At 37.6% G+C, this 24,947-nt stretch overlaps 1 protein-coding gene and 1 long non-coding RNA gene across 6 annotated transcripts; one reads left to right on the top strand and one right to left on the bottom strand.

Moving 5' to 3' along the window:
- Positions 1-3,411: 3,411 nt before the first annotated feature.
- On the bottom strand, positions 3,412-24,898 carry atg4a (autophagy related 4A, cysteine peptidase). Of its 5 annotated transcripts, none has more exons than XM_087299816.1 (13): positions 24,828-24,898; positions 22,558-24,050; positions 22,078-22,507; positions 21,692-21,790; positions 18,659-18,760; positions 18,375-18,447; positions 16,466-16,545; positions 14,046-14,176; positions 12,032-12,110; positions 11,374-11,519; positions 7,905-7,961; positions 7,702-7,813; positions 3,412-5,605 (listed from the first exon to the last, which is right to left on the bottom strand). In XM_087299816.1, the coding sequence occupies exons 4-13, from the start codon at positions 21,750-21,752 to the stop codon at positions 5,541-5,543; spliced, it is 906 nt and encodes a 301-aa protein (XP_087155942.1). In that variant the 5' UTR covers positions 21,753-21,790; positions 22,078-22,507; positions 22,558-24,050; positions 24,828-24,898; the 3' UTR covers positions 3,412-5,540.
- On the top strand, positions 8,554-11,520 carry LOC147838985 (uncharacterized). Its single transcript, XR_015520829.1, has 2 exons — positions 8,554-9,180; positions 10,798-11,520. It is a non-coding gene; the product is annotated as an uncharacterized LOC147838985 (long non-coding RNA).
- Positions 24,899-24,947: the final 49 nt, after the last annotated feature.

The raw sequence follows: 24,947 nt of genomic DNA, 5'->3' as shown, positions 1-24,947 counted from the left end.
TTCTGCTGGAAGCAGCCATCAGAAGATGAGTACACTGTGGTCATAAAGAGATGGACATGGTCAGCAACAATGCTCATGTATGCTGTGGTGTTGACCATGCTCAATGGGTACTAATGGGCCCAAAGTGTGCCAAGAAAATCTCCCAAGTGCCAAGTTGAATCTCCCGAGATTTGTTGCTTTATTAGGGTATAAAAAGACCAAAATCATCATTATGTTGGCTTGAGAAAGCCAACATACTGTTATACTACTCTGTCCTTGAAAACAAACGTATCTCCTCCTAGGCCGTTCATGCCACAAGGCCCAAATGTGGTCAAAATGTGCCTTCTGCATTCAAGATTGTTGCCTGTAAGACTTATAATTTTTTTTAATAAAAAAAGTTAAATATTAAATTTTTATAATCCGAGCATATAAAAAAATTATACAAGCCCCAAATTTGGCCAAAAGCTGTATTTAGATGCGTTAGATTTTGTTGCTGTATCTTTAAGGTTTATCAGACTTTTAGTTTTCCAATAAATAATTTTTAAGCATTATTTTTCTCAAAATATAGCAAGCCATTTTTGACTTAAACTCCATATTTTTACTGATATGGCAAGCCAGTTTTGACTTAAACTCCATATTTTTACTGATATGGCAAGCCAGTTTTGACTTAAACTCCATATTTTTACTGATATGGCAAGCCATTTTTGACTTAAACTCCATATTTTTACTGATATGGCAAGCCATTTTTGACTTAAACTCCATATTTTTACTGATATGGCAAGCCAGTTTTGACTTAAACTCCATATTTTTACTGATATGGCAAGCCAGTTTTGACTTAAACTCCATATTTTTACTGATATGGCAAGCCAGTTTTGACTTAAACTCCATATTTTTACTGATATGGCAAGCCAGTTTTGACTTAAACTCCATATTTTTACTGATATGGCAAGCCAGTTTTGACTTAAACTCCATATTTTTACTGATATGGCAAGCCAGTTTTGACTTAAACTCCATATTTTTCCTGATATGGCAAGCCATTTTTGACTTAAACTCCATATTTTTACTGATATGGCAAGCCAGTTTTGACTTAAACTCCATATTTTTCCTGATATGGCAAGCCATTTTTGCATGTATCACTTTCACACTTAAAGCGTTGCATTTTCAAAAAAATACGGCAAGCCATTTTTACATAATGTTCATTCCCTTAGTCCCTTTATTAATCAGGGGTCGCCACAACGGAATGAACCGCCAACTTATCCAGCATTAGTTTTACACAGCAAATGCCCTTCCAGCCGCAACCCAACACCAGGAATACATAATGTTCAAGTCCAGTTTTTGACACTCATAAAGACTGTCATAGAAACATCGGGGTTGATTAAGATCACTCATATTGTCAAGAAGCTTTGATGTATCATCACTAACCTGTCAAATGTCCCCATAGCAATAAAACAGTATAACCTAGCAACCATTTAAAAATAGCAATATCTCTACATCAGAACATCGTAGGGACCAGGGCATTGGCTTGTTTGACTCATGCTAGCAAATGGGACTTTCTGTGTACTATGCATGGTAACAATGATAATAAAAGCCAAGTGCTAATAACGATTCGCTACATGCTATGAATGATTATCTAAATGCAATAACATATGCTAGAAATGCCTAAAAAGTATTAGCATTTGATCAAACATAAACACGAGCATTGCCAACATCAAAGTTTATCAATGAACTTTAGGTTCTAGTTATTATTTATTTTAAAACAAGCCAAACATGTTTGTATTCATTCATTTTCCTTTAGCTTAGTCCCTTATTTATCAGGGGTCGCCACAGCGGAATGAACCGCCAACTATTCCAGCATTAGTTTTACGCTGCGGGTGCCCTTCCAGCTGCAACCTAATATTGGGAAACATACGTTTACACACACACACTCAAACACTACAGATAATTTAGTTTACCCAATTCCACCAATAGCACAAGAGTTTGGACTGTAAGGGAAACCGGAGCACCCGGAGGAAACCCTCGCCTACGTGCAAACTCCACACAGAAATGCCAACTGGGACTCGAACCAGTGTCCTTCTTGCTGTGAGGAGACAGTGCTAACCACGAAAAGATTTTCTCTGTGTGTTTTTGAAAGAAATCTCTTTCTGCACAAAAGTTGCATTTATTCAAACAAAACTACATTGAAACATTATTACAGTTCATAACAACCTCGTCTTCTTTGTGTGTGTGTATATATATATATATATATATATATATATATATATATATATATATATATATATATATATATATATATATATATATGTATATATATGTATACATATATCAAGGTTTCAATATCACACGATCCTAAAGACCTCATTATAAAATCCTAAATTTAAATTTCTAAAACCTTTAATTGTCAATATAAAGTCTTTGGTATAAGTCTAACATGTTTGTATACTGTCATAAAAACAAACCTCACAATATTCCTTAAGAAAAAGTGACATAAATTGAAATGACAAAACGCATGAGTACACATCGACCACTGTCTTCGGTTTTGTCATTTATTATAAAGGTACTAAGAGAAATAAGTATTGAACACGTCATGTGTTTTCTTGGGAATAATATCTCTAAAGGGGCTGTTGACATGGGATTGAAGCAGATTTTGATAAAAACCCAAACAATACAAACATAAAAACAAAAGAATCTGAAACATTTGTTTTGTGTAATAATAATGAAATGACGGAAGGAGAAATCGCTGAACTACGGAAACTTATTTAATACTTTATATATAAGACTTGTTCGGCGATGGAAGCTTAAAGACCCCTCTAATTAAAGAACGAAGTCGCATGCATTGCTCAGGTGTGAGTTTCTCAGACTTCAACATAGTGTCAAAATCTTGATGGTTCTGTGAATCTCGTCTGTCAAATCTGACCTTTATTTTGTATTCTCTATTGGATTCGGATCAGGTGATTGTTTGGGCCATTCTACATCTTGATTTTCTTTCTCTGAAAGCATCTGAGAGTCTCCTTGGCAGTGTTTTGGATCATTGTCTTGCTGAAATGTCCACCCTGGGTTCATCTTCATCCTCCTGCTAATGTAGATGTTGGACTGAAGCAGCTGATGTTCATTTACACTGAGGAAGGGCAGAGCGATGCTGAAGAACTACTGAGAGATTTCAGCTGCTGTCTGGGCTTTCACTGCCGAACTACACCTCCCTTTCTTCATACTTTTTCCCTTTGTCATTTCATTTTATCACACATAGCTTCATTTGCAAACTAGTCAGATTTGTTTTCTTTGCATAGATGGATTTCTTCAGTTGTTCTCAACATCCAGTGAACATTTTAAGTCAACGGCACCTTCAGAGATATGTTTTCTGAGAAAAATAGTGTTACTTATTTCCCCCACAGTAGAAATTGACTATATTCACCAATGAACAATAGGAGCTCATAATTAGATAGCTTTATGGTTTATTTCTTAAAAAAAAAAAAACAAGAAAAGTGATAGGACCAATCCAAAATGCGCTAAACACGTAAATATCGTAATCTGAAGGCTTATTTACAGATGTGCAGGGCTGGGTCGAATAAATAACCCATTATTAAGAAGAGGAAACATCATCTTGATCAGTCAGAAACATAAATATGTGAAAAAGAGGCACTTTCTTTAACCAGTATGGTTGTGTGTGTGTGTGTGTGTGTGTGTGTGTGTGTGTGTGTTCGATTAACACTGAATAAAAGCGGTCTGCAGAGCAAAAAATGCTTTTTAAAAAAGTTTTTGTCTCATTTCTTGTCCAAATATTTAAAATTCCTGTGTGCCTGAGCCACCTCAGCTGACTTCTCTTGATGTGGAGGAGCAGCGGCTCTACTCCGAACTCCTCCTGGGTGACAGAGCTCCTCACTCTATCTATAAGGGTGCACCCTGCCACCCTGCGAAGGAAACTCATTTCGGCTGCTTGTGAGAGTAGGAACATAGATTGACCGGTAAATCGGGAGCGTCGACTTTCGGCTCAGCTCCTTCAGACCGATGCATTGACCGCATTACTGCTGCCGCTGCACCAATCTGCCTGTCAATCTCACGTTCCATCCTTCAGACCCATCTCCCGCCCATCTCCCGTATTGTTCTGTCACCTGAAAAACTTTCGCTATCCTCAGCTTCTTGGTGCAGTCCCCATGCGCACTGAACCCAACACGCAATGACCTTCATACGCACTCCTCGCTCTTTGGTTCGCGAGCACACCCCACCCGCTCTTCACTTCGCACGCACCCCCGGGTAAAATCTCCCGGATTTTATGATCCGAATGTTGGCAGGTATGGGCCTCACCCTGGAGACAGGTTTGGGGTTGGGGCTTGTATGCGAGTGCCTGGTGGCTAGGTATAATCCCATGGAACCCGGCCGGGCTTAGCCCGAAGGAGCGACGTGGGACCATCCTCATGCAGGCCAACCACCGGCAGGGGGGAGCCATAAGGGGCTGCATTGTGGAACGGGTGGTGGTTAAAGGTTAGGAGCACGACAACCCGATCATAGAGCAATTTCTAGAAATGTAAAAAATATAGGTGTGTTTACAGAAATAATATGCCAAAAATAAAGTTTTACTAATGAAATAAGGCAAATAGTCTTGTTTTTGCTTTAAAATTAGATTATTTTCTTACTCAATTGGCAGATTAAAACTGACAAAATTTTGATTTAGTATGTCTGAAATCAAATAAACATACTTTACTCATGTAGGAAAGGCTTTATCACTGTACAAAGCGCTTCAAAATGCACCACACATTCTCTATTGGACACAGGTCAGGACTGCAGGCAGGCCAGTCAAGTACCTGTATGCTCTTCCTCTGAGCCAGGACTCTGTAATGTGTGCAGAATGTGGATTTGTCTTGTTGAAATATGCATGGGCGTTAATTTAAATTTGCAAAAAAGATTAAACATAAAACATTTAAGATGTCTAAAAAAAACTCTTAAGAAATGTGTTGATTCAGCTCATTTTAAAGAAGTAGTTTGAAGCAGCAAAAATCCTTTTCTGTGTGTTCGATTAAGAAACATTTATATATTTAGACTAGCTATCTGGACTGTTGGAGACAGATCAGGACTGCAGGCAGGACAGTCAATTACCTATATCTTTTTTTTCTCTGCAGTCAGCATTGTAATGTGTGCAGAACGCATTGTTTTGTTGAAATATGTATGTCCCTTGGAAAGGAATGCATAACTTTATAATTCAATGAGTGTTTGAGTAAGAACTTTTTATATATTTGGACTAGAAAAGAGACAAAAGCTGATATTATGTGCATATTAGCGGCGGTCTCCTGCGGTCAGGAGGTAGAGTGTGTCGAGGCTGTACAGATTTCGTCTTCATAAATCCTTCGCCACTCCATGATACAGTACAATAAAGTTCATGCAACTCAAGAAGTTCGGTCGGTTTCCATAATTAAAAACACAAGTCTTTTAAATGACCCCGGAATGAGGCTAAACGTCACGCAAAAGTTGCTACAGGATCCTTGGCTTTTTTTTTTTTTTCCACAGATAGAAGAACAGCGTTTGTTTGTCGTGTTGCTACCGTTTGTGTTTTTGCTAAAGAAACCTCCTTATCACGCGTTTAGGATCTCAAACTCCTCTTCGGATTCAGACAGCTTGTCTGGGGACTCGATGAACTCTAGAAGAAAACACACGGCAGGAATGAGACTTATGAAGCATGAATTCAATTTGTGATGGTTATCTAACATTTCAAAGCTCTCACAATACATCTAGGCTGAATCTAAAATAGTCCCCTAGACCTTTAAACAGTGCACTCTTTGAGTTTCTGTTTTCAACAGAGCAAGGAAATGTTCACAGTATGTCTGATAATATTTTTTCTTCTGGAAAAAGTCTTATTTGTTTTATTTCGACTATAATAAAAGCAGTTTTTAATTTTTTAAACGCCATTTTAAGGACAAAATTATTAGCCCCTTTAAGCTATTTTTTTCCGATCACGATACAATAACTTGCCTAATTACCCTAACCTGCCTAATGAACCTAGTTAAGCCTTTAAATGTCACTTTAAGCTGAATACTAGTATGTTGAAAAATATCTAGTCTAATATTATTTACTGTCATCATGGCAAAGATAAAATAAATCAGTTATTAGAAATGAGTTATTAACACTATTATGATTAGAAATGTGTTAAGAAAATCTATATGTTAAAGGGCACCTAGGTTACCCCTTTTTTCAGATTTAGGTTAAGTCAGATTTAGGTTAAGATTAAGTCTTTTGCGTCTCTAGAATGTGTATATAAAGTTTCAGATCAAAATACCCATCAGATTTTTCATTATACCTTTTACAAGATGCTGTTTTAAACTGATTTCCAGCAGGGGGTGGTTTTGTCGTACTGCGCCTTTAAGACGAGTCTTTCCCGCCTACTGTTTCTACATGCCTCCTCCCTCAGCTGCGTCAGACAACAGACAGACTTAAAGGAAGAAGGTCTCACGTAGCGTTTGTGAGATACTACAGTAAGAACTAATCTTTACTAATCAGTATTGTGAAGTTGCATTGATGAGTCACACACAATATCGTTACAAAGTTAGCGCACACACACACACACACACACACACACACACACACACACACACACACACACACACACACACACACACACACACACGCACAGGCAGGCAGGCAGGCAGACAGACAGAGCTTAGTTAAGGCTAACCTCCAGTACTGTGTGGATATCTGTGATGCTAATGTACAAAATAAACCTGATTTAACTTCCACAAACCGGGATTGAAGCGTCTTCTTTCATAAATGTTCTGACACGCGGCTGTGCTGATGAAGTAAAGCTGAAGTAAAACGCTGTAATTAATTACACACATACTCTGTTTTAAAACACTTTAAACATGTGAAACTTACTCTTAATCACATTTGATGATGATTGCTGATCCTAGCGAACAGAACAGAGCTTTTATTCCCGGTTGCTTTGCGTATGTCTGCCTTGTCTTGTTGACATATACACGCGACTACCGGAACATGTTAATGCGCGCAGCTGTCAATCAATTCGGTGGGCGGGGGGATCGCACTCCTACGTAATGGTGCGATCGATTTGAAAACAGCTCCAATTGGCCGACCCTTTTTTTTTGTAGTTAAATTGAAAAAAAGGACTGGGTGTGTTCATATCACCCCAGTATGACGGTCTATACACTATACCAACACACAGATCTGTCCAAACAGCTTGAAAAGTAGATTTTTTTACCATAGGTGCCCTTTAAAGAGAAAACCAGGAAAAAAATAAACAGGCGGGCTAATAATAATTCTGACTTCAACTGTATCTGCTCTTGACAGAATAGCTATAGCTCACGTTTAACCTTTATTTAATTTACATAGTGAAGATTGTATACAATAGGCAGTGTTATATTTGATTAAACTATTAAGTTTATGTAAATGAACTACTGTTAGACTGCTGAAAATCACTGTTTATTTTGGTACAACCTCAAATCAGTAAAAGTTGGGACAGTGTGTAAAACCAAATAAGAAAGTGGTGATTTCTAAATTTACTTTGACTTGTATTTCATTGCAGACAATACAACAAGCAATATTTTGTGTTGCTCATGATATAAATATTTATACAACAGTTCTGTCTTTTTAAAAAAATGCTTCTTGATTTAAGAGTTTTTTTAAAGATGTTTGGTCTAGGAACAAGACAAAAAAATCTAAGTAAGACAAGCGTTTATGCAGTGTAGTACTCAAAATTGTTCTTCTTGTAGTGATCAGGTCTGTTACCTGCTCCTGTGGTCTGCACCTCTGGTTTGGTCGGAGGAACAAACGGAGGCCAATGGGAGGGATGCTTCTCTACCAGCTCGAACATCCGCAAGTTTCTTTTCTTGAGGAGCTCCTGAAAACCCGGAGCCAAAAAATGAGAGCATGTTAAAAATGTAAAGAAACGAGCTGATCCTGATGTGAACGCCGTCATGTGCCAGTCTTACCTGCTGAACCAGATCACACCAGCTGTCAAAGTCCTCCTCGCTCTTGCAGAAAAAACCCTAGAGGAGCAATAAATCATGTGATGAAGGAAATCAACACATTCTGACACCTACAATCATAATGTTCGACTCTTACTCACTCTCTGAAAAATTAAATGCACCAAACCAATTCACAAGAAGACAATAAAAGTAATTTAATAGTGTGTTGCAAACTTTTATTTTTTTTAGTGGATGGCCATTAGGTTTGTTTGCGTTTTACATTTATTTATTGTTCAAATCAAACACATGATTAGTGCAACTGTACACAAACAAATGCACACAGAAAGGCCGGCCTCAAAACAAACACTTTTGGATCTGCATGAATAATAAACATGTACACATATACATCACCTATATACTATAAAAATGCAGGTTAACTATGTTTATATATAATGACTTTAACTGTAACTATTTCCTGTAGAATTGATCACATTAAAATAATCTATGAACGGTTGCCAGATATAATAGTATATGACTTCTTTTTTTTTAAACTCTGACATTAGGGAGAACCTGATCTCTTCAATTTAACTATATCCTGTAGAATTGATCTGATTAAAATAATCTATGAAAAGTTGCCAGATTTTATAGAATACGTCTTCTTTTTTTCTTTTATGGAGAATCTGATATTAAGGAGAATCTGATCTCTTCAATTGAACAATTCCCTGTGGAATTGATCCCATTAAAATAATCTATGCAAGGTTGCCAGATTTTTTTTTAGAAAATTTCTTTTTTAAGGAGAATCTGATATTAGAGAGAATCTGATCTCTTCAAATTAACTATTTTCTGTTGAAGTGATCTGATTAAAACAATCTATGAAAGGTTGCCAGATTTCATAGAATATGTCTTCTTTTTTTTTAGGGAGAATCTGATATAAGGGAGAATTTGATCTTCTCACCTTAACTGCTTCCTATAGATCTGATCTCATTAAAATAATCTAGGAAAGGTTGCCAGATTTTATAGAAAACGTCTTTTTTAGGGAGAATCTGATATTCGAGAGAATCTGATCTCTCAAAATGAACTATTTTCTGTTGAACTGATCTGATTAAAATAATCTATGGAAGGTTGCCATATTTTATAGAATGCATCTTCTTTTTTTAGGGAGAATCTGATCTCTTTAACTTAACTATTTCCTATAGATCTGATCTCATTTAAATCTGGCAACCTTTCATATATTAATTTAATGAGATCAATTCTATAGGAATTAGTTAAGTTGAAGAGATCAGATTCTCCCTAATATCAGGTTCCCCCTAATATCAAATTCTCCCTAATATTAGATTCTCCTAAAAAAAGAAGACGTTTTCTATAAAATAATATATGAAAGGTTGCCAGATCTTTCCTATAGATCTGATCTCATTTAAATCTGGCAATCTTTCATATATTAATTTAATGAGATCAATTCTATAGGAATTAGTTAAGTTGAAGAGATCAGATTCCCCCTAATATCAAATTCTCCCTAAAATTAGATTCTCCTCAAAAAAAGAAGACGTTTTCTATTAAATAATATATGAAAGATTGCCAGATTTGAATAAGATCAGATTTATAGGAAATAGTTAGGTTGAAGAGATCAGATTCTCCCTAATATTAAAATTAAAAAAAGATGTTTTCTATAAAATCTGGCAACCTTTCATATATTATTTTATAGAAAACATCTTCTTTTGTTTTGGGGAGAATTTGATATTAGGGAGAATCTCATGTCTCCACTTTAACTATTTCCTGTAAAATTGATCTGATTAAAATAACCCAGGAAAGGTTGCCAGACTTTATAGAAAACGTCTTCTTTTTTCCTTTTTTATGGAGAATTTGATATTAGGGAGAATCTGATCTCTTCACTTTAACTATTCCCTGTAGAATTGATCACATTAAAATAATCTATGAACGGTTGCCAGATATAATAGTATATGACTTCTTTTTTTTTTTTAAACTCTGACATTAGGGAGAACCTGATCTCTTCAATTTAACTATATCCTGTAGAATTGATCTGATTAAAATAATCTAGGAAAAGTTGCCAGATTTTATAGAATACGTCTTCTTTTTTTCTTTTATGGAGAATCTGATATTAAGGAGAATCTGATCTCTTCAATTGAACAATTCCCTGTGGAATTGATCCCATTAAAATAATATATGCAAGGTTGCCAGATTTTTTTTAACAAATTTCTTTTTTAAGGAGAATCTGATATTAGAGAGAATCTGATCTCTTCAAATTAACTATTTTCTGTTGAAGTGATCTGATTAAAACAATCTATGAAAGGTTGCCAGATTTCATAGAATATGTCTTCTTTTTTTTAGGGAGAATCTGATATAGGGGAGAATTTGATCTTCTCACCTTAACTGCTTCCTATAGATCTGATCTCATTAAAATAATCTAGGAAAGGTTGCCAGATTTTATAGAAAACGTCTTTTTTAGGGAGAATCTGATATTCGAGAGAATCTGATCTCTCAAAATGAACTATTTTCTGTTGAACTGATCTGATTAAAATAATCTATGGAAGGTTGCCATATTTTATAGAATGCATCTTCTTTTTTTAGGGAGAATCTGATCTCTTTAACTTAACTATTTCCTATAGATCTGATCTCATTTAAATCTGGCAATCTTTCATATATTAATTTAATGAGATCAATTCTATAGGAATTAGTTAAGTTGAAGAGATCAGATTCTCCCTAATATAAGATTCCCCCTAATATCAAATTCTCCCTAATATTAGATTCTCCTCAAAAAAGAAGACGTTTTCTATAAAATAATATATGAAAGGTTGCCAGATCTTTCCTATAGATCTGATCTCATTTAAATCTGGCAATCTTTCATATATTAATTTAATGAGATCAATTCTATAGGAATTAGTTAAGTTGAAGAGATCAGGTTCCCCCTAATATCAAATTCTCCCTAAAATTAGATTCTCCTCAAAAAAAGAAGACGTTTTCTATAAAATAATATATGAAAGATTGCCAGATTTGAATAAGATCAGATCTATAGGAAATAGTTAGGTTGAAGAGATCAGATTCTCCCTAATATTAAAATTAAAAAAAGATGTTTTCTATAAAATCTGGCAACCTTTCATATATTATTTTATAGAAAACGTCTTCTTTTGTTTTGGGGAGAATTTGATATTAGGGAGAATCTCATGTCTTCACTTTAACTATTTCCTGTAAAATTGATCTGATTAAAATAACCCAGGAAAGGTTGCCAGACTTTATAGAAAACGTCTTCTTTTTTCCTTTTTTATGGAGAATTTGATATTAGGGAGAATCTGATCTCTTCAATTAAACTATTCCTTGTAGAATTGATCTCATTAAAATAACCTATGAAAGGTTGCCAGATATTATACAATATGTCTTCTTTTCTTGCTCCAAATGATTGTAAATATTGATTCAGATTCCAGATTGTTGACCAGCACATACACTTATTGGTGCTGAAAGAGAAGATAAACAGTCTCACCAGTGCGACAGAAGGGTCCAAACTGGTGATCTTCATGCGGTGAGGGGTCCTCTGACAGTGAAAACTCTGATCGTCCACGGCACTGCCTGATTCAGTGTCCACAGCCTGCTGCGTCGTGTGAGGATCCAGATAAATCAACTCGTCATCTGAAGAAGCAAACAGTCATAATGCTTCAATAACACATTCATACACTGCAAAACAAATGCTTCTCTTACATACATAGAGTTTTTGTCTTGTTTCTAAATAATTGTCCACATATCCAGAAATTCAAAAATCAAGAGGCATTTTCTCGACAAGTCAATATAGTCTTGTTTTTAGAAAAAATAAGTCAAAATTAAGTGAGTTTCTCCTTAAAATAGCAAAATAATCTGCCAATGAGGTCCGCAAAATAAAATAGGATTATTTTCTTACCCCATTGACAGATTATTTTGCTTGTTTTGAGGACAAACTCACTTAATTATTACTTACTTTTTTCTGAAAACAAGACTATATTTTGATGTGTCTAGAAAATGCTTCTTCATTTAAGAATTGTTAGGTATTTGGACAAGAATAAGACAAAAAATAAACTAAGACAATATTTATTTTGCATGTTAGACCATGTAGACATATTGAGTGTGTTATTTTATTACCTCGAGCAAATAAAACAGAGAAAACTCACCAATAAACCCAATGAAATAATAGGCCAGGTTTGGCTTTCCCCCCAGAACACCGCATGACTGAGGCATCTTAAAACACTCCTAGTGAAAGACAATATGAAACAAAATGAGTGTTTTAGTGATGTTTAATTTTTCTCACTCTCCTTAATAAAATACAATCAGAAGACGCAGATCAATATTGAAAGTCTTGTGAAAGAATAGGAAAGAGAGAAATAGAAAAATAAAGGAGTTTTGTCCTTGTTTGCACTGCATTTGTATCTTTTTAACATTCCTAGTTATTAAGGGTGTCACGATCCTCCAAATCCTCGACTCGATTACATTTTCGATTCTAAAGGCACGATTCGATTCGATTTTCGATTATGAATAATTAATTAATGACCAATTACTTATTTGCAGCCTACCGTTTAAACTACCTGACCTGGATGGTCTTTGTTTTACCCATAAACAAATCATACAGTAAATGAATAAAGGCAAGATACACACATAATTACCACCTGTCAATCACTTTTTTCTGTGGGACTCGTGAATAGGCAGTGATCTGTGTCGTTATAATGGCGTCGGAAAAAAAGGCGCACAACCAACAGGAACCAGCCAACAGTATCTGAGGTGTTCGCTAAAATGACTAAGTACAAGTGAGTGAAAGATTGAAGCAGTCTATTGATCCTCTGACTGCCTGGACCTGCTGTCTCGAGCGCATGGCTCTGTGTGTGTGTGGTCACATGATGTGCATTTTCAGAGGTAGAGAGGAAGGAGGGCTGCTCAGAAATGCTACACGCCACTGTGGATGTCAAATCGTTGTCGTTCTAAAATGCCATTTAAAAACAAAGACAGTGTAAACAGGGCCTGAGTGTGTACTTTTCACTGGCGGAGGATCGCGATGCTGGTGTCGAACCGTACGTAATACGTACATAGCAGAGCTTGCAAAACTGTGTTTTTTTGTCGACAACACAAACGTTGTCAACATAACTCACTGGAAATCCAAAATGCTTCCACACCGGCGACTTCATTGAAAGAGGAGAGGGTTTAAGTTCTGTCGACGGGTCTCCTGCTTCTGCAGTTTAGCAAGCACTTCAACAAGCCTGTTTTTTTCCCGCTTGGCTAGCCAAACTGACGTGACATGGGGGCGTGGCAGCATCGACGATTGTATTCTTTGATTCGATAATCGAAATTGAGCATAAATTTCGATCGATTTCGATTAAAAATTGAAATCGTGACACCCCTAGTAGTCATAATAATTTGTTTAATCCAAGTTGCCGATCCATCTAGAAAGCAACTTGTTTATTCATTAATTTTCCTTCGGCTTAGTCCCTTTATTTATCAGGGATCACCACAGCAGAATGAACCGCCAACTATTCCAGCATACTGTATGTTTTACGCAGCGGATGCACACTCATTTACATACACTCAAACACTACAGCTAATTCAGTTCATACTCATGCCACCACAGTTGCAAGGTACCCTTCTTGTGCAAGAAGCTGATTTTCATGCAAAATATTATTGTGTCTGTTACTGTCAGAGTACAGCAGCAAAGTTTCTTGATCATTACGCCAGAATAAAGGTACAGTTCCTAGCCATATCAGCCTAGAAAATAGCAACTTTTAATTTTGTGTTGGTCTCAGTACCTGATGTAACTACAGAAGACTCAAGCTTTACATAGGAAAATTATCAAAACTCTTTTATCGTTTTAAAGCGAGATGCTAATGGTCTAATCTGATTCAATGAACTATGCTAAGCTAAGCTAAAAGTGCTCCTGTCAGACTCGAAGATAGGCTCAATGGATTAAAAAATGGTCAAACTGAACTGTTTAACTCTTAGGGAGCTAAAAAATGAGCCTAATTACTAAAGTGAGTGTTCCCTTAACTCCATACAAGCTACTTTTCAATCTTTACCATTACCAAAACAAAAGAAAGGTCTAGCTGTGTCTGATGAAAATGACACATATGGTCACCCTACAGATGAGGGACCTTCAGAACTATGCAACATACTCCAGGAATGAACATCAGATGAGTGTTTTACCTTTAAGGCCTGTATGTACACAGGGTTGATGCTGTTAATCCCCATCCGCAGAGGGATGACCAGCAGCAGGGGCCTCCAGTCCAGGGGCTGCTGAGACTGAAGCTGGAGATCTGCTCGGACACACAGCTTCTCTGGTGCACAGGAGAGAGGACAGGTCTTTATAGGAATGCTCCTTATAGTGTTATACTCTGGAAGTCAATGGTTACATGTTTTCAGCTTTCATTAAATGATCTTCATTTGTGTTTATCAGCAGAAAGAAACTCATAAAGATGTGCAACCACTTGAGGGTGAGTAAATAGTGGAAACATTTCATTTTTGGGTGAGCTATCCCTTTAATTCTGCAAAAAAACAACAGCAGCAGCAGCTCAGTCCATGTGACATACTTCATTACACCATATCTATTTTGTCATCGGTTTATAATAATCATATTAGATGGTAACATGTCTCGATTGGATTGGATTAACTCTACACCATGTCTTCCAATCTGATCACAATTTAATTCAGAAGGAGCTCAGTCGGATTGATTAAGGTGTTTACATGAAGGCTTTTCAGTGTGTTTGAGCCTCCGATCCGATTATTTGCTTGTGTGTTTATAGAGCCAGCTGTTGCCTTACATCCTACCGCTTAATCCACCCTTAAAGGGACAGTTCACCCAAAAATGAACACTGATCCTCCACTTGTTTATAACTTATCTGAGTTTCTTTCTTCTGTTGAACACAAATAAAGATATTCTGAGGAATCCTGGAAATAAACTTCCATAGTGGAACTGCCATTGACTTCCATAGTGCTTTTTGTCCGTAATATGGATGTCAAATTTCCAACATTCTTCAGAATATCTCGTCTTGTGCTCGACAGAAGAAAGAAACTTGAAAAAAAAAAGAAAGTTGAGATTAAATATTGAGTCAGAAGAGCATCTTTGAACACACAACACGTCCAAGCTTGAGGCGGATGGGCTACAGCAGCAGAAGACCACACCGGGTGCCACTCCTGTCAGCTAAGAACAGGAAACTGAGGCTACAATTTACACAGGCTCACCAAAACTGGACAATAGAAGATTGGAGAAACGTTGCCTGCTCTGATGAGTCTCCATTTCTGCTGCGATATTTGAATGGTCGGGTCAGAATTTGGCGTCAACAACATGAAAGCATGGGTCCATCCTGCATTGTATCAACGGTTCAGGCTGGTGGTGGTGGTGTAATGGTGTAGGGGAGATTTTCTTGGCAATTTTTGGGCCCCTTAGTATCAATTGAGCATCATGTCAACACCACAGCCTACCTGAGTATTGTTGCTGACCATCTCCATCCCTTTATGAGCACAGTGTACTCATCTTCTGATGGCTACTTCCAGCAGGATAACACATGTCATAAAGCTAGAATCATCTCAGACTGGTTTCTTGAACATGACAATGAGTTCACTGTACTTAAATGGCCTCCCCAGTCCCCAGAGCTCAATCCAATAGAGCACCTTTGGGATATGGTGGAGATTTGCACCCTGGATGTGCAGCCGACAAATCTGCAGCAACTGTGTGATGCCATCATGCCAATATGGAGCAAAATCTCTGAGGAATATATCTAGTACCTTGTTGGATCTATGTCATGAAGGATTAAGGTAGTTCTGAAGGCTAAAGGAGGTCCAACCCGGTACTAGTAAGGTGTACCTAATAAAGTGGCCGGTGAGTGTATATTCAGTGTCTTTCTTTACTATATACCAAGGGTAGTTTAGTAAACTAAAACTGTTGGTCCATATATTTTACATGTGAGTGGGCTTGACAAACACCTGTAGAAACACTCTTCTCCCTATATCCACCAGACACGTTATACAGTACACTGTTCCCTTTGAAGATTTACGCGTGTCCTCGGTAGTCTGTTTTCCCTATCAAACTGAGAAGGGGGAGACTGCAGCCTTGATCAAACTTGCGAAGTCTGAACTTACAAGAAGAGGATGCAGGACTGAACTGTGTGTGTAGGCTACTTAATATTGAGGAAAAGCCCCAATCAGATAGGCGAACATCTGCAGCCCCCCCCTCCGTTTTCAGATGTCTCCGTCTTTCCCCATCCACACTAAGATGGAGCAGCAGCGTTTTAGAATGAAAACAGCCTCTCCAGCGTTTTAAAACGCTTCGTTTTCGGGGCTCGAGAACTCCGGCGTAGTGTGGACGGACGGCGTAACCGTAGCAAAACTTATGCGTTTTAAAACGAAAACGCATTAGTGTAAACGGGGCCTTAAACTCCTTACTCTAGCACTTACTTCTCTGAGCACTAATAGTTCCTTTGTAATGATCACTTGTTGTGTGTATTGTCTCTTCTTATTGAATCACTGAATGTCTCCTCAACTGGACAAAAGCATTCGCTAAATGACTAAATGTAAACTGAGACCCACAATATAAATAAATCAGCTGACATGAGAGAAAAGGCACTCACTGATGTCTTCGATAACCACCGTGTTGTCCATTGACACGTACACAGATAGGGAATTCCAGTCATCAAACAGGGCCAGTTTTCTGCAATCACACAAACATTCGGTTATTGGTTTATTTCACCTTCAGGTGACAAGATCCGGTTTTAAAGTACACATGAAATCAAAAATAACCATATGATTTAGTTTTGTGGTGAACGAATCATCTGTGTACGTCATTTATAAGAAAAAAAAGCAATAATCTGCCCTTGTAATCTTTAATTATGATCTGAAAATGTGCTTCTTGTTTGTTTTCAGTTAAATTCTCAGATAAGGGCTGTTTCTCAATTCCAAGAACGCAAAGAACGGACTTGCGTCCTTGTGGAGACCGGTCTTGCCAGGTGTCCTCAGAAGAACGAACTCAGGAGACCGCGAGGGCAGAGAACGCGTCCTTTGAGAATTGAGATGCTACGTTCTTCCTGATGGTCACGTGACCTTCACGCGTTTTAAATGGAAATTATTTAAACATTACAGCATTCATACAACGATTTATTGTTTTCCCCCCTCTTCAAAATATATACTTTGCATAAAAACATTATTAATATACTATGCACAATATAAATAAAACAGATTTTAATACGAATTTCAGCAAACAAACACCCCTAATGTGTTTATTCCTTTATTAAGATATTCATGGTAATGTTTACTTTCACCGTGTCATTTAGGGAAACTCCTGAGGTAAATAAATGATATCTCTGAACTTTAATAATAAATCTAAATAAAATGCTGCGCTTCCCATCTCCAGTCGCAATGACTTCTGGGACTTCCAGAGCGAGTTCGGTGCTCAAGTCTGCATCGGTGCGTCCTCGATATCAAGATCACATCCGGGAAGTTTCAAGCGTCCTCCGTACTTGCGGTCTTGAGTATTGGAACTGAACTTAGGCAGCTGATGATGACGTTGCACGAGAACGAGGACGCAAGACCGCTGAAGAACGCATATTGAGAAACAGCCTAGGTCTGTCTGAGGTATTGGGCGGGGCTAACATACTTCACCACGCCCCCTCCAGCTGTCAGTTTAGACAACAAACATAAATTGTGAGCAGGAGGAGTCTGTTAGGTTGTAATAACTCTTCCCAAAGCCTTTTCCAGATCTTTCTACAAGAAATGCTTACTTTACTACATCCAATCAGCTCGCAGTAAAAAACAATAAGCCACGCCCACTGTTTTTTCATTCAATATTCCATTTCTCTAGGAACTGCATCACAATACGAAAACGGTCACAGCTTTCAGTTCATGCGTACTTCAAATGAAGCTTTCTGAAGTTTTTAACTTTCCATCACTTTTCCATCACTTTCATCAGTGTTACTATCCTTAAAGTCTGTGTGACATCAAAATTTACGATGTTTATTTTGCTAGCGCACATTATCATTTATAAGGTGAACAATTCATCTGCGCAGGTTTATCCACTTTTAAAATATAGTTTGTTTTGGTAATCCTCAAACACATGCGCTATAGGGAATTGGATAAACGTAGTGTTGGAGTGTAAATAAGTGTGTATGGGTGTTCCCCAGTACTGGGTTGCAGCTGGAAGGGCATCCGCTGTGCAAAACATATGCTGGATAAGTTAGCGGTTCATTCCACTGTGGCGACCTCTGATGAATAAAAGGACTAAGCCGAAGGAAAACTAATGAATAAATGAAAATAAGAGTATATTGTTTACCCCATTCGTAGATTATTTTGCCTGTTTTAAGGGAAAAAAAACTCCTTATTTTCATATATTATTTCTGAAAACAAGACAATGTTTTGCTTGCTCTAGATAATGTTTCTTGATTTGAGAATATTTAAATATTTAGACTAGAAACAGGACACAAAAACTAAGTAAGAAAAGCATTTGTTTTGCAGTGAAAATATTATTTGTAATGTATGGACACTTGCTTGAGTACTTGCACCACTGTGTTGGGTCCATACCATTCTCCAACAGACTTGCCTTCTCCAACACCCATCTGAGCTGCACAAACAGGACACACAAGAGCAGACTTTAGTCCCACTAGAGGAGGTTTAACACTCAAATCACACTGAAAGACTCACAGACAACACTATCATGTGCACCTGCTCATAGTGTTTGAAAAAGAAAGAGCTAGGCCTTTTCTAAGACACAAACACACACACACACACACACACACACACACACACACACACACACACACACAGTGTCATACCCATCTGATGAATAGAGTAGCAGCTGTCCTTCTTATCCAGAAAGCAGTCTAAGATACGCTGATACTCTTTGGGCTGATGCTTCTCTGGATCCCACCTCCAATCTGAGACACAGTCAAGAAGAAGAGCAGCATTACATCACTCAAACACCTTGACAAATACAACCCCAATACAGATTTCTTTTCTAAATAAACACTTATTCCAATATTGTTGTTTGCAGCACGTTTTAAAAAAAAAAGTCGGAGCAGTAAAGCATTTATAATATTGTAATGTTGCCGTTCCTTTTCACAACACTTAAAAGGCTTCAGGGACTGAAGAGACCAAGTGATGAAGTGTTTCAGGTGTCATCTTGTCTCATTCTTCCTGCAAACGAGTCTTAAGGTGGAAAACAGTACAGGGTCTCCGTTGTCACATTTTGCACTTCAAAATGCGCCACACATTCTCTTTTGTAGACAGGTCGGGACTGCAGGCAGGCCAGTCAAGTACCTGTATCCTTTTCCTCCGCAGCCAGGACTCTGTAATGTGTGCAGAATGTGGTTTTGCGTTGTCTTGTTGAAATATGCATGGGTGTCCCTGGAAAAGAAGGCAGCATATTGTGCTCCAAAATCTCTATGTACTTTTCAGCATTAATAGCGCATCACAGAATGCAAGTTACCATTGCCAAGTGCACTGACACAATTAAATACCATGACAGACCCTGGACTTGTTGCTGGTAACAGTCCGGATGATCCTATTCTTCTTTGGTCCAGAGCACACGCCGTCCATTTCTCCCAAAACATACCTGAAACACTGATTACTCTGACCACAGTACACGTTTCCACTGTGTGATGGTGTATCCCAGATGCTTCCAAGCCCAAATAAGTCAACTGTGCTTCTGGACACTGTTAACATAGGGCTTCCTTTTGGCACAGTACAGTTTTAACTGTCATTTGTGGATGTATGTATTGTGGTGCTTGACATAGGTTTGCCACAGTAGTTCTGAGCCCATGTGGTGATCTGGCTTATAGATGAATAAGGATTCTTGATGCGGCGCTTGCATGAGGGATCGGAGAGCACGGTTGTTCAGCTTAGGCTTACACCTTTTTCCTTTACGCACTGAAACTCCTCCAGATTCCTTGAAACTTTTATTGATGTTCTGCACTGTTGAAGGTGAAATATCCAAATGTCTTCCTGTCTCTCTTCGAGGAACAATGTTTTCAACATTTATAGGTATTTGTTGGCAAACTGGCGATCCTCGGGCCGTCTTTGCTCCTAAAGGACTAGACCTGTCTTGAATACTACTTTTGTAACCGAAACATAATTACAGAGTACAAGCCCTAAACCTCTCCTGTTGCTACTTTTTTTGGAGTGTGTTGCAGGTCTGAATAACAGGAAAGGATGGATATTTACAAATGAAACCAAGTTGACCAGACAAAACATGAAATATTTAGGGCTCTATTTTGACGGTCCATGCGCAAAGCGCAGGGCGCAAACGCATTCAAGGCGTATCAGAATCCCCTTTTCCTAATTTAAGAATGGAAAAATCTGCTTTGCGCCGTGGCACATGGTCTAAAAGGGTTGAGTTTATTTTCCTAATGAGTGATAGGTGTGTTTTGAGAACCAATCAGAGTCTCATCTCCCATTCCCTTTAAGAGTCAGTTGCGTCGCATCATAAGCGCATTCGCTATTTACATGATGTTAAGTGAATGAGTGGAAAAACTGAGCATTTCACTAGCAAGAACCGGATAAACAGAGCATCTACAGCGCGAGAATAAGAGATAAGGCATCTCATAATCTACTTTCACTTTTGCTCTCGTGGATAGGGAAACCTTGTACACACAGACATTCATTACCCTATACATAATTAATTTCATTTGTTAAGCACAAAGATATGTTTCAAAACTATTTCTAAATTCAGTTCTAATTTCCAGCAAACGAATAAATGAACAATAATAACGAAGTGTGCTCAAAAACCTAAGAGTTATATCCAAATACACATGCTGTGCCCCATATGGTCTAAAACCTGCAGGTGGGCAAATCTAAGCTTGTTTTTAATAAAACAAATATAAATATGCATATAATAAATAATACTGCTAATAATAATAACAGTATATAAAAGCAAATTGTTATGAACTGAAAAAGCCTCCCGAGATGAAGAAAGTATGAAGGCAGTGTTTTTTTTAATTCAAGTTGGCTAGAAATTAATATGTTTTGTAATATTTTAATCCTTTATCTTTATATCCTGTAAATATCCTTACTATATCCTATATATATCCTTAATATTTAAATTTTTTCATATGTAAAGATATTTGCCTATTGCTCTACATCTTGTGTGTATTAAACAGTGTGTAAGCGAGGCGCAACTCTGCGCCAGACAATAGACCGGCTTTGTTCGGGTCTAAAGAAAAGACTATTATAGTTTCTCAAAATAGCAACGCGCCAAAACACGCCTGCTTTTTTAGAGCAGAACGCCTATGGGCGCTCATATGAGCGCAAATGCATTTGCTATTTAAACAGCGTGGCGCAACACCTCAAAACCACTCTCGCGCCAAGCTGAAAGTAGCAAATAACAATTGTGTCGCGCCTTGCGCCACATTGCGCCGGGTGTATGATAGGGCCCTTTGTGTTCATGTTGTCCACAATGAAATACAAGTCAAAGTGAATTCAGAAATCACTACTTTCTCTTTTTAATTAGCGTTTTCCATACTGCCCCATCTTTGTCTGATTTGGGTTTGTACACAACTTATCCCTGCTTGAAACACACACACTTACTGCATACTAATAAAAAAAAATTTTAATGATTCTAATAACATCCAAAATAGGAAACTGAAATAACTAAATTATAAACTTTTTTACAAACAGTTCCTCACAAATATAATACAATTAATGGCCAGTGGGTATTTACATGATGGACATTTTGCTGAAATATCCCTGATATTAACCACTAAGACAGTATATTACTTGATAAAACTAATAATTTTAGCAAAGAATGTCACAATTCGGCTCAGAACTTTATTTTGGTGCATCAACAGATTTTCTGGAGGTGATCTGCTTACCTCGGCCGAGATGACTGCAGATCAGAGCCTGTGCAAGGATCATCTGCCCACAGCGGAGCATGCAGCCCCAGCCGGCATCTGATGAAGGACCTGTTCCTCCTGCACATCACACACACACAGATACAGATACAGATATGCTAAACACACTCCAACCACACAGTCTAGCAAGCGTTTAAAAAACCAGGACACACCAAGTCGACACCAAACAACTAGTGCTGATCAAAACCAACAGTGCTGTCGGCTCGCGTCTGAACCAAAAAGCTGTGCATGAACACACCAAACAGACAACAGCCGACTGAAATGAAAGACTGCATTCTGCTTCTGCTGCCGACCATTGGCTTGCTGTGTCCTGGACCAAAGATTTAGTCAGTTTGCATGCCACTTACCTATAGGGGAAAACTTTTTTCTATAAGTGAACCACAGCCGCGATCGCACATCCGACAGCAGCTCGGATTTCTCTAAAGAAGTAAAATGAAAATTAGTGATGGAATTTATTTTGAGCACAGATTTAGGCAGTCATATGTTACAGTGAGCTTGTTAAGTGTTTAGTGAGGTGTCATTGTTCTCCTCATACGTCTAATAGGAGGTAAGAATAATACCTTGAATAATATCAAGCACCTGAGATGAGTCGTTTTGCAGCAATATTATGGGCATGTTAAATATTACTATACGGTTTTATGATGTATAATAATAAATTTAACCCATAATCAAAAAAGCATTTCAATAGTATGATTGAGATAAAGTTGGTTTTGTATTCTATCTATCTATCTATCTATCTATCTATCTATCTATCTATCTATCTATCTATCTATCTATCTATCTATCTATCTATCTATCTATCTATCTATCTATCTATCTATCTCTACTCACCGGCCACTTTATTAGGTACACCTTACCAATACCAGGTTTGACCCCCTTTTGTCTTCAGAACTGCCTTAATCCTTTGTGGTATAAATTCAACAAGGTATTGGAAATATTTCCCAGAGAGTTTGCTTCATATTGACATGATAGTGTCACGCAGTTGCTGCAGATTTTTCGGCTGCACATCTATAAAGCCAATCTCCCGTTCCACCACATCCCAAAGGTGCTCTAATGGATTGAGATCTTGTGAATGTGGAGGCCATTTGAGCACAGTGAACTCATTGTCATGTTCAAGAAACCAGATGATTCCAGATTTGTGCCATGGCGCGTTATCCTGCTGGAAGTAGTCATCAGAATATGGGTACACTGTGGTCATAAAGGGATGGACATGGTCAGCAACAATACTCAGGTAGGCTGTGGCGTTGATGCTCAATTGGTACTAATGGGCCCAAAGTGTGCCAAGAAAATCTCCCCCACACCATTACACCACCACCAACCAATAACCAATAATAAAAGACAGGATGGATCCAATTCTGACATGACCATCCAAGTGCTGCAGCAGAAATCGAGCCTTATCAGCCCAGGCAACGTTTCTCCAATCTTCAATGTCCAGTTTTGGTGAGCCTGTGTGAATTGTAGCCTCAGTTTCCTGTTCTTAGCTGACAGGAGCGGCACCCGGTGTGGTCTTCTGCTGCTGTAGCCCATCCGCCTCAAGGTTGGACGTGTTGTGTGTTCAGAGATGCTCTTCTGCAGACCTTGGTTGTAACGAGTGCTTATTAGAGATACTGTTGCTTTTCTATCAGCTGGAACCAGTCTGGCCATTTCCCTCTGACCTCTGGAATCAGCAAGGCATTTGCACTCACAGAACTGCCGCTCACTGGATTTTTTCCCTTTGTGTGTGTACATATATATGTTGTTCTTCACATAAACTATGATGTCACAACCTCAAATGCTTTTGAAAATTCCACTTTACTGTTTTATTGAACATGAAAAGTTCTAATGTGTGAATATAAAACCCTGTTTACCTCAGTGATAGTGTGCACAATGTGTAGAACTTAAATAACCTTAAATATAAAATGTATTATTTTAATTAGTGGTCTGCTAAATTTAACATTTACAAAGAATATATATTAAGAAATTATATTAAGAATGTGTGAATAAAAAATACAACTTTAACCCAATTGTTTAACTGGCTGTGAACAGTGTTGTACTTTGATAGTTATTGGCTGCTAATATGATTTCCCTATTTAGAGTTTGCATAGAACACTATTCTGAAATATTATTAAGCAGACAGTCTGAATGTGTGAATATAAAACCACCTTAACCCCAATTTATGGTGGCTGATGCAGTGTTAAAGTGACAATTTTGATGCATATGCATTGCGATCATATCTTACTTGTTTTCACATTGTAACATGCTCCCAGGATCCATACTGGCTCGTCTGTATCTGGCAGGTCTTCCAGGAACACGTTGATTTGATTCTCATACTTGGCTAAAACTGAAAAAAAATAATATATATATATAACAAACATTAGTCGACTTTTCCTGAATCTGAAGTTCTGATAAAGCAACACAACCATTAAAAAGCAAACAATGAACAGGATTGAGGTAAAGTTGGTTTAATAATCACACATTCAGACTTTCTCCTTAATAATATAATTTCAGAAAAGTATTATTTGCGAATTCTAAATCATATTATCATTCAATTTCTATCTAAGTGTCTATCTGTTTACAGTCAATTAAATAGTGATAATGTTGATTCAAGTCATACATCTGATTTCAGACACAATATTCAAAGAGTTATGGTAAACAATATAGGGAGCATGTCATAAGTTGTCACTGGACCAATGTTTGAATATACAACCAACTTTACCTCAATGTAAACAGGCACTATTAACAGATGGTAACATCTAATAACATCTAGCATCTTATTTAGATACTATGTTAAATGTCAACAAAACATGGTACATGCCAACTAACATGGTATTAGCATGGTAACTTCTTAATGCTATTGTCAACGTACTGAACAACAACTATCCGTGGAAAATACTAACTCTGTTGATCTGAAATTGAAAGTGTGAGATACACAGGCCACTAAAGAACAATGAGAAAACTTGAAACTCAGTTACGAAATTTGTTATGGAAGCTTCCTTGGGTTGTTTTAGTACACTTTCGTCGACGCTTTCTTTACTTAGGATGTCACAAGAAAGCGGTCGACTGACTAAAACGATACATTACAGATTAATTCAGTATTTTTTGTCCATAAATTTCCTACCTGCCTCCATCCTCGGCCGTCATCTGGTACAAATACATCGCAGTGCATTGTGGGAATCGCAGTCCACATCTGAATCATTCCATTAGTCCACAGCGATATAATCACTACATTTCCCAGATG

The sequence above is a fragment of the Danio rerio genome, chromosome 21, assembly GCF_052040795.2.
Source record: "Danio rerio strain M-AB ecotype USA chromosome 21, GRCz13ab, whole genome shotgun sequence".
Taxonomy (NCBI): Eukaryota; Metazoa; Chordata; class Actinopteri; order Cypriniformes; family Danionidae; genus Danio; species Danio rerio.
Note: the sequence above shows the minus strand (reverse complement) of the source record. Positions and strands in the feature narration are given on the sequence as shown.